At 48.8% G+C, this 10,630-nt stretch overlaps 1 protein-coding gene across 1 annotated transcript; it reads right to left on the bottom strand.

Moving 5' to 3' along the window:
• Nucleotides 1–2,629: 2,629 nt before the first annotated feature.
• GGS25DRAFT_519223 (putative histidine kinase HHK1p) lies at nucleotides 2,630–10,186 on the bottom strand (the record flags this gene model as incomplete). The annotated part of the gene is made up of 3 exons (XM_049263660.1): nucleotides 2,630–7,575; nucleotides 7,636–9,977; nucleotides 10,056–10,186. The coding sequence occupies 3 exons, from the start codon at nucleotides 10,184–10,186 to the stop codon at nucleotides 2,630–2,632; spliced, it is 7,419 nt and encodes a 2,472-aa protein (XP_049118693.1).
• Between the last annotated feature and the right edge of the window lie 444 nt (nucleotides 10,187–10,630).

Here is a 10,630-nt window from a genome sequence, read left to right as displayed (position 1 = left end):
CTGTACTCAACCTCTGACACAAGCAAGCCACTCATGTAAGATCCAGACAGGTTACACGAGAGCAAAAATTTAAGGAAAAAACTGACTACCTACGCAAGTACCTACCTAGTACCCTACCCTACGCCTCCTACTATCTAGTAGCTAGGTAGTTGGTTTGCTTGACTAGGTAAAACCACCTATAGTAGGATAAACTAAATTGAAGAAGAAGAAGAAAATTTGCCCAACTTCTTCTTCCGAAACGGGGTTTCTCTCTCCCAAAAAAAAAAACCACATTATACCCCCCCTAACCTTGGCCAACCGCCTCCGTGTCACCTACTTCTTTCGTCGCCCGATGAGCCTCTGACCGGGATGGGGAGGGCTGGAGAACAAAAAAAGCCTCCTCCCAATGAAGTACGTGGGGAAGGGGGTTTGTCGTTTTAATATATATAAGAGTCGACGAGATAAAAACAGCCGGATGACCCAACTAGGCAGTGTTTGTTGTACACATACAGTACTATCTATAACTCACCTACCATATGAACGGGTAAACATCATAACCTAAACGGTTTATTGACCAGCGAGCGATCTTGGCAGCAGCAGCAGCAGCCGCGGCTGTAAGCTTCCCTCCCGAGTCCCGGTGGTGTATGTATATAGCCCCAACCTACATATAGTGCCTAGCCTACTAGTAATTAGTAAAATAAGACAACGCGGCTCCGTTAGAATCAAGTTCCAAGCTGCCGGCACCCAAATACCCCACATGTCCGATACAACATTGGCCTAACCAAGAAAACTGAACCACTACTACAATACTACCTCACACCAACAAATATCTAGTTAGCTAGACAAGGTGGAGATAGAACTAGAGTTAGGGAAAAAGATAGAAGGAAAAACTCTTATACAACCCACCCATTAAACAAAAACAACAACCATAACATCAACGTGAAAACCAAACACAATAGTAGCCTCTCCTCTCTCCTAGAAGAAAAGAAAAGAAAAAGGGGGCCAGTACCGATACCAGAGATCCCGCCCAGCCCTAGCGAGATCTCGGACCGACTTATTAATCTACCTCACAACTAACCTAGTTGTGCTTTCCTTCCTCACCACACGAGCCCCTCCCATCTCCCCATCTCTTCTCTCGGGCCCTATCCAAGAAAAGAAAAAAAAAAAACCATTACACGCTACCGGCAATCTATCTAATCGACCCATCTATGCTATACTACGCGTAACGCCACACCATATAGAACCGATAGTAGTAAATAGTTAGTTACCCCTACCCAGCTCATAACGCTCAGGGCACCTACCTACCTCCTACTAGTTACCTAGATCTCCCCAAAACCTCGGCGTTCGCAAGCGGGTAGGTAGGTAGACGAAGAAGTCGAACAAACAATTTTCGATCCCCATAGTTACTTGAGCAAGTTCCTTTTAGCTACCTACCTACTTAGGTCGGCTAGTGAGATTCTACCTACATATACGAATGAGTATTACAGGTAATATCCATGTTCTTGAGCTTTGATCCCAAGGAACCGGAGAAGATAACCCCCAAAACTACTACTACTTACTACTAGGTACTCTTTCTTCTCACTTCTAAGCGTATCCGCGCGTTCGGAGACTCCGGAAAAGAAGAAGAAAAGAACGATCCAAGCTCAGCAGCGGGATGGAGTTCAAGAGAAAAAATTGGAAGGAAAAGAAAGGCAGCGGAAGTTCCGCAGTCCTTACCATCAGATCTATATCGGCTTTCGAGGCTAGTTTACTAGGTACTTATGCATATGCGTATGTCTAATGTCTAGACTCTAGTTAGGTAGATACCAGATACGGAAGCCGAGGAAGAGCATTGAAGAGCAAGATTCCTTTACAAAAAAGATCACACTCAGAAGGGGCTGCTGGGCTGAGATGATATGTTGTTGTTGTTGTTGTTGTTGTTGTTGTTGTTAAAGGGGCTTACTTTCCATATGTATGTGCATAGTTCGTATATAGTTCATCTCCCATAATTCTTTATCGTGAACCTTTCGATGACATAAAGTTTCTCGTGATTCAAATCAAAACAAAAAAAAAAGACAATACACTTGAAAACAAAACAATAAAATTGCATTAAACCCGCCTCGTATGCCAAACTTCCCTCGGGGAATCCAGAATGATGATGGAAAACAAATGGCCCGCGTATATGCTCCGAAGCCCTGGCACCAAATCGCCCGATCCCTTATTTGCCTTTGGCTAAGACAACTTAATGGCATTGGATAAGGGGCAACCTCCATGCTGTGAGAGGACCGCCGCCAAGTAGGAAGTGGAAAAGAAAGAAAAGTATTGGTAGATGGTTTCACCACGCCTTCTAGGTAATTCAGCTATGCACGCTCCCATGTGATTGTTCACGACTCTGTGAACTAGCCATGCTCCAACGACGAAACAACCATAATGACCGGAAGCATGTGTTTATATGGCAAGACAAACAAAGCCCTCCCCCCCTCCTCTTTTGTTCTGACAAAATATCATTCAATGCTTTACCGAGGCTCCTGTGTCTCGTAGGATCATCAATCTAAGGGGGAAACGGTATCCTTCGGACGTCTACTTTTCGGAGTGTTGGTATTAAACAGGCATCGTTAACTCTGTCATAAACTCGTAGCTCATATCGTTCTAATATAGGTGAATAGCTTCATCACGGATTTTCGGGTTGAGTTGCTTTGGCACTCTTGCTGCTAGTGTCCGCAGCCCCAATTTCATGGTTATGACCTTCGGTCGACTCTTCTTGTTGCGACTTCGCTGGTGGCGGTGGGGACGACGAGTTCGCAGGCTCACTCATGGAGCCATGATCTGAGGGGGTCTTTTCGCCAGATGCACTACTGGAAGCTTGCGAGAGGTCCAGATCACCCCTGATTGGCATGATGATAGGCGGTGAGTGGGTTTTGAGGTCCAGCTCGGCCGCTGTGGGCAAAGTAGAGGGAGGAGTGCTAGGCCTACTAGCAACGGCTTTAGGGGGTATAGGATGTGTGAGGATGGGATCTGGCGAGTGCTTAGCCGGCGGGGTCGACGGGTGGGCATTTCCTGTGGTGTAGGCATCTAGTTTTCTCTTAAGCAGGTCTGCTTTGACTGGTTTAGCAAGGTAATCATTCATGCCTGACGCCAAGCACCTTTCTCGATCACCTTGTATGGCAGAAGCGGTCATAGCGATGACCACGACTTTCCGTACCTCTTCGATAGGGTCTTTTCGAAGAAGCTCAGTAGCCTCATAGCCGTCAAGAATAGGCATTTGAACATCCATCAAAACGACATGATATGGGTCCCCTTCCTTGGCTTTCTGCCGTAAACCTTCTACAGCCTTGAGCCCATTCTCGTAAGTATCAACCTTTTCATATCCAAGCTTGTGTACAAACTTGATAGCAATCTTCTGGTTGATAAGATTGTCTTCTGCGATACAAATGCGGATTTGGTCTTTAGGTACTCGTGCGAGGTCCACTATTGGACTCAACGGAGGCTGCTGAGGAGATGGCAGAGGCGCATCACGTTTCTTACCGGCTGGTGCTGCAGGAAGTGGTTGAGCTTCTCCTGCCGACACTTCGGATGCTGCTTTGTCAAACGTGACGCTGAACCAGGCTGTCGTGCCTACGGTCTCCTGACTTTCCAGCTTAATCTCGCCCTTCATCATGTTCTCGATGAGCGATTTGCAGATACTAAGACCAAGGCCACTGCCACCATACTTGCGAGCCGTGCTGGCATCGGCTTGGCTAAATGGCTTGAACAGCTTAGCCAGTTGTTTGGGCGGGATCCCGATACCAGTGTCCTTCACCCAGAAAGTCAGCCCTGCCTTCTCGGGCGTGTTAGAATCAACCTTGACACCAATGGTAATAGATCCGTTGTCGGTGAATTTCAAACTGTTGCTAATCAAATTTCCAAGGACCTGATGCAAGCGTATGGGGTCTCCGTATATGAGCATTGATGGTAGGTTGATATCTTGAATGATCTTCACGTTCTTCTTGGAACGCTTTTCCTGGTTGCTATATGAAGCAGCTCTAACGACCTCGCGCATCATTTCTTCAGGATTGAAGGCAGTGATGTATAGTTTCATCTTGTCAGCCTCCATCTTCGAAAAGTCCAGGATATCGTTGATGACAGTGTGCAGGAGATCTGCTGATACTCGAATAGAATCTGCCATCTCGAGCTGCTCTTTGCTGAGTTTGCTGTCCCTTAGGAGTTCAGAGTTGCCTATCACACCATTCAACGGGGTTCGCAATTCATGCGACACATTGGCGAGGAAGATGCTCTTGGCCTTGGCAGCTTCTTCGGCGATCTTAACGTTCCGCTTGGCTTCGGCTTCAGCATGCTTCGCCTTGGCCTCGGCCTCTCGAGCCTTTGCAACTGCCTGTCTCTGAATGCGGACCATAGCCTCATTCTCCGAGGATACCTTCTCGATGGCCTTCATTGCAAGGGCATTAGAGTAACTGATGCCGATCTGGTTTACTAATAATTGCAACACGGTTACATTCCTGTCAGTGAAAGAGCCTGGCTCGCCCTCTAGGTAAAGGACACCGAGGAGTGGCTTGGCTCCATGACAAATAGGTATCGCAATGACGGCTTTGCTCAGCGGATTCCCCTGCAACCAAGACTCGCTAACGTTGCCAAACCTTTCGTCACTAATTAGATCGGGAATAAAAACCACTTCGCGGAACCGAGCGCAATATAGAACAACGTTCTCAGCTACAAGCGATGAACCGATCAACGACTGTCCATGAATATGAGCTGACGCGCCTCTTTCGGAGTCACCACTGGCTGCAATACACCAATTGTCATCGATGTCGTCTTCGTCCTGAACAATGATGGCTGCCTGTGTTGCGGACCCGCCACATGTCTGAAGGATAACGTCGCACATTGTCTTAAGAAGGACATCAACCTGTAAGACGGAAGATATGACTTGGGACGAGAGAAGTATGGCGTGGAGATCGATCATGTCAAGCGCGGGTAAGCCAGCACCAGCTTCTGGCTGCGTTGAACCGCGCCATGCAGCCATTCGGGTTTCTCTCTCTTCTTCGTTCACGGGTTGCACCGACTGCGGCCCATCTTCACCGTCCGCAGCATAGGTGACAGAAGCGGAATCTCCAGCGAAGTCAGTCTGAACCGCGACTTCTGCTGTCCTTGAATGGCGGGCGGGGCTATGGAGAAGGAAGGCGTGATCTTCCTCGATGCGCTGTACGATTCCGCTTGCTCCTAGTTGTCGCCAAAGCGCGACCGACTCTCTCAAGACCGCAGTTGCAGATCTTCTGGCTGATTGTCTGACGAAGAACCCCGCCATCAAGAAGTTCCCTAGGGCCTCTTCGAATATAAGACTGTATTCTGAGGCGTGGTCCAGTGCCGTTTCGTAATGTCGCATAGCAGATCCATGATCTTCACGGAGCTCTGCGATCTGAGCGTCCAACCACTTCGACCAAGCTAGATAGTTCGAGTCTGACACGATTTGCCAGTCTTTAATCTTCTTGTTCAAGCCCTCGAGCTGTATAATGGTGTCATGTGTTTCGTTGTTTAAGTCGGTGTTGGCTGTTCGCGGATCGGTAAGTTTGCGTTGTAAGAGACCTGCGAGAGCAAGACCGTGGAAGACGAGAACAGATCGTGTGTTGCGGTGAGACCAAACAAGATCCAACTTATCGAGACATCTTCTCCCCATTTCGAATGCTTGTTCATAATGACCGTACAGGTATAAGGCAATCATTTCCATCATTTCGTATATCAAAATGGAACGGCCACCATTTCGAGTTTGGAAGCCCAGCCATGTCTTGTAAGAACCCGAGTTGTGTTGCGAATCGGTCATCACGCCATCCGCGGTCGTGGTATCTGTCTTCCCTTGGAGTGCGCGACATATCTGCCTTACCGCTATTAAGAAGGTACCGCCCCTTGTGTCTTGATGCCATCCCGGTACTTCCTCACAACAGAATTGGCATATGGACTCTAGCAAGGCTACATTTTCGCTCGCGAAGAATCTCATCTGGGCCGAGAGCCCAAAGCTCAGAATAACGGATATACGGTCACCGGCGGTAGAAGCGCACTCAACCGATTGCTCTGAATGATTTACAGCAACACTGATAGGAACCCGAATGTGACTTACGAATGTAGCGTATACCATGTAGCCACGAGCCGAAGACACAGGATCTCGGGACCGCTCTAGAATCTCTAAGCACTGACTGCCGAGTTCTGCAGCGAATTCGACCATATTGAAGCGAGATAAGGCAATTACAGCGACATGAAGGAAAGCTAGGCCGGATTGAGGGAAGTAGCCTAGGTTTAGATGGAGGTTGATATGCGTGAGGGCGAGGTTATAGAAGTCCAGATTATCACTCCACCAGGCGGCACTGATGGCATCTGTAAGGATGGCTGCAACGATTACTTGACGGGCATCAGCGACGCCAAGAGGAGTCAGAATCTCGGCTCGATCCATCGATCTGATCTTGGTAGCTATTTCCATGAAGGCCGCGTCACATTTCTCAAAGGTCGGGTGCTCATCGACATCAACCTTCAACTGACGGAGACTCTCCCTGAGGATGGCAAACGAAGACTCTGCGTTCCCATTCTGAGCTTGAGCCCTGGCTAAAAGAAGCCAGGCAGGGGCTTTATCTTCGGCGTTTCTGGCACTGCCGAGAACAGTATTTGCCAGACTATGGGCTGCAGTATTGTTGCCCATGTAGATATAGCATTCTGCTGCGCGCAAATGGAGCTTAAGGGTTTCGTCATAGTCGACGTCTTCTATGCCATCCGTCCAAGGTTCGGGCTGTAAAAGGTTTATGGCACTATGGTAGTATTTGGCGGCAGTCGGTCTTGCGCCGTTTACAACAGCAGTCGCCGCACACTCCATTAGATGCTTCCGGTAGGGTTGGCGTACATGGACACGGGCCTTGATAATTTCGACCGCTTCTGTGATGTGTAAGGCAGTATTATCCTTAGCCCGGACTTCGGATCCATGGTAGTTCAACAGCGTTTGCGCGATAGCAAAATGCATCGGGGGAGTATTGCATTCTTTCAACGATGCTGCTGCTTGAACGTATCTATCGTGGGCAAACCGGAACCTATCGTCGGTCTCGCCCTGGACGATGATGCAAGCATTGATCGCCGCCTGGAGTCCTGCTACGGCCTCTGCCTTTGTAAACTTTGTGCGATATAGGGTCTCGTTCGGACCATAACACCCATCATCGACGAGGTCAATATCGGCACTTAATAGTTGATATATTAGATCAAATGAGAAGGCATCGCCCAAAAGAGCAGCCCATGCCATGATAGCCCGCGAGGCTGGTGGAAGCTCGCTCAATCTGCGCGTGATGAAATCGTTGTTTAAGATGTCATAGTTATCCTCGCCTTTGAATTGCTCAAAGAGCCAGTCTAGGTCGAATAGCCATCTGTTTTCCTTATAATCGTACCATATACATCTCTTGCGGTAACAGGCATTCAGCATCTCTCTCATATAGAAAGGATTGCCAGCTGTTTTCGATTGGATTACGAGGGCTAAAGAAACAACATCCTCCTGGGGTCGACATAACGTCGACGCTACATACTGGAGGATCTCGTACTCAGTTAGGGGTAATAAGACGATCCTTGTAATCCTAGGGCCACTGGACTTGGGATGTTCTGCTATAAAAATTAGTTTGATTTTTTTTCGAACGGATACGAAAGGAGGTGGCAATTCACCTTCAGTTTCTGTTGGCATGAGAATCTTTTGGACCTTCTCAGGTGATAGCTCATCAGGCCGATAGGTTATTATTAGGACCATTTTCAGCCTAGCTGAGATGACTTGCGTGATCAAATCCATGGACTCGTCGTCAGCAAATTGGAGATCATCAAGGCACAAGCAGACGAAGTGGTGGGTTGTGAATATTCTGAGCAGATCTAGGAACGTATTCATCAAACGAATAGTTTTCGCAGATGCACTACTTCGTAAGAATTCTTGCGAACTCTGGGATGGCACGCGCGGACTCTGAGGACGTGGCTTTCCTGATGAGCTTACAGGCGATGAACTGCGCCTACTCGCGGGGATCCTGTTGAGTTTGCTATGGACCGAGCTCTGCGCCGAAGGGGATAGATACGTGTTCGGTTCTTGCGAGCTGAGGAGAAACTCGGGAAGTCCAAGTAAATTGTGAAGCACTGGCCAGATAGGGCGGACATAGTCTTTGAGGGCTCGATGGAGAAATGTTTCCGTGTTACTCTCACCCCAAACTTGCTTGAATAGGGATGACAAGAGCTTCAGGAGCGGTCCAAATGCGGTTCTTCTGGCTGGGTCAAATTTGGCCGTTGCACAATATCCTCTCCGCCTGGCATCGACCAACACCTGCTGAACAAGAAAGCTCTTCCCCAAGCCTCCTGCGCCCTCTACTGTAACAACTTCACACTGGCCCCGCCTCCGAAACTTCGCCGAGCCGAGTTGTCTGGAAAGGCTAGTAGAAGTCTCCGTGCCGCTATGTCGAGAAGAAGTCTGGCGCTCTCCCACGGTATCTAGAACAGTTCTGGGCTCGAAAGATACTGATTGATGCCTGTCCCATTGTCTAGATAATCTAGAGGTCGACTGGGTCGAAGATACCGTGTCGCCGGAGATTGTTTGGGAATCTGTCCCGTTGACTGAAGATTGGACGGCGCTTCTCGGCGGTTTCGAATCCGACAGGTTGGTTTGGGTGAACGAGCCACTTCGCCCACTTCGCCGAGTTCCCCCTTCAACGGAACTCGCGCCTTCGCTAGAAACATCGGCACCGTCTATAAGCTCGCTCGATAAGCCAGAGCCGTCCGAGAAACGGTTGGCGGCCCCGATACTGGGGATAGTATGGCCTCTTACCACCTTCTCAATAACTTTGACGATCTCGGCACGTTCTTTCTGGCGCCCAACCATAGCTGTGGGCAACATGAAAAAGGACGAGATATCCTTGGATGCGATGTGCCACTCCTTTAAGGCCGCCCAATCACCGTTTCCTAAGAATTTCTGGACCATCTGGAGATCATGACGCAGGCCACTAGCCGAGTGATACCTCTCGGAAATAGTCTTGGATGTGCATTTTTGTATAATCCGGCCAAGAACATCAGGAACATCTGTCCGAATGTTGGATACTAAGGGGATACGACGGCTAAGCACACACTGGACGATATCCAATGGCGTTGCTCCCGTGAATACGGGCTGCTGAGTTAGGAGCATCCAGAACAATACACCTAGAGAATAAATGTCAGTCCGCGTATCAGGCTCTGCAGGCATGCGGCCGGTCTGCTCGGGGCTGATATAAACTAATTTGTTTTTTGCCCCGAGCTCCTTGGAGAGTGTCGACCACCCAGTGCTAGTGAGCCCATGTTCGAACGACCTTACCCCAGAACCAAAAGATATTAGCTTGACCTTATTTGTTTCGATGTTGAAGTGAAATGCGTCAGCTCTGATTTCTCCATGGACCATACCGTGGCCATGGTGTAATATCTCCAAGCATTGGGTTGCACCGATGGCAAAGTCTAGGAAATACATTAGACTGATGGGAGGTTCCAAAAGGAAGTCATCCTTGCGGTAGGCTTCGAATCGATCGTCGATTTTTCTGGCGTAGTAGAAGGCAGGCCCGAGATCTAGAGCCCTGAAGAGATAGTTTTCCCCTGGGTGCTCGTAGATGGCTATGATGATGGGCGCACGATCACCTGGTTGCGGGCTCAAGCGGATGAGGTCGATGGGCTTCGCATTGTGCATACCCTCTGGATCGGCGGTGGCGATAAGGTTCTTGGCTATGTGGAATGCCCGTTCTTCGCGAAGGACATGGTAAGATATCCGTGCGATGATTTGCTTCTCTTCGACGTTGGATAGATCGGTGGCTAGATTGGAGAAGGCGGGCGGAGAAGCGGAAGAGCGCTCGCTGCTCCCTTCACTCTGGGAGGTGAAGCCCAAGTGAAGATCTCCGGGTGATGCGCGGTTCGGAGCGAGTTTAATAGTTGCTGGCGGGCTGGAGAGGTTTTGCAAGGGTGTTGTCGTGGTCGTAGTTGAATACGGCGATACGAATCTTGTGCCATAAATGTGCCTAGACGAAAATACGTTCCACGTTAGACATCTGCTACTACTACGCATGCGAGCTCATCGCATTCGGGATATAGGATACCAGTTGTCATAGCTTGAGTGAAAAGGCCTTCGAGACTCATCCCAAGTAAAGCCGCCTAGCTGTCGGAGCCGTTCGAAGATCCGGGCTGGGGGATCAAGTTGGTCCTCCGGCATGACCACGGACCCGTCCATGTTGATATCCCGACATACATAGGTAGGGCCAACCACGATGTCGTTCAGTTGGTAGAGTATAACGGAAATGATACCGTCGCGACACACATGGCTCGTTCTGGTTCACGGTTCGAAATCTCTCTTGGCTGGTGATCTCCGCCCGGAGCTTTTTTGTTCAATCCGTCCAGGTTGATCAGGTGCCACTAGTGTCAGGGTCCTTCATCCACTTTGGGGGGGTTTTCTTTTCCCTTTTTTTTTTTCCTTTTTTTTTCTTTTTACTATGTAAGGATCCTTCTCAGAATTTGGTGCTTGTCGTTAAGGATTGATTTGGGACCGCTAGTATTAGGCGATCAGTTTGCTCTATCGTACATTTAATTGATCCAGGAAGCTCCGAGAAAACTAGCTAGTAATGAATATATGAATTTAAGATATTATTGAATGGCCAGAGTGCGTCGTACAAGAAGA

This window comes from Hypoxylon fragiforme (assembly GCF_022984875.1).
Source record: "Hypoxylon fragiforme strain CBS 206.31 chromosome Unknown GGS25scaffold_3, whole genome shotgun sequence".
Taxonomy (NCBI): domain Eukaryota; kingdom Fungi; phylum Ascomycota; class Sordariomycetes; order Xylariales; family Hypoxylaceae; genus Hypoxylon; species Hypoxylon fragiforme.
The sequence above is the reverse complement of the archived record's forward strand: the minus strand, read 5'-3'. Positions and strand labels throughout refer to the sequence as shown.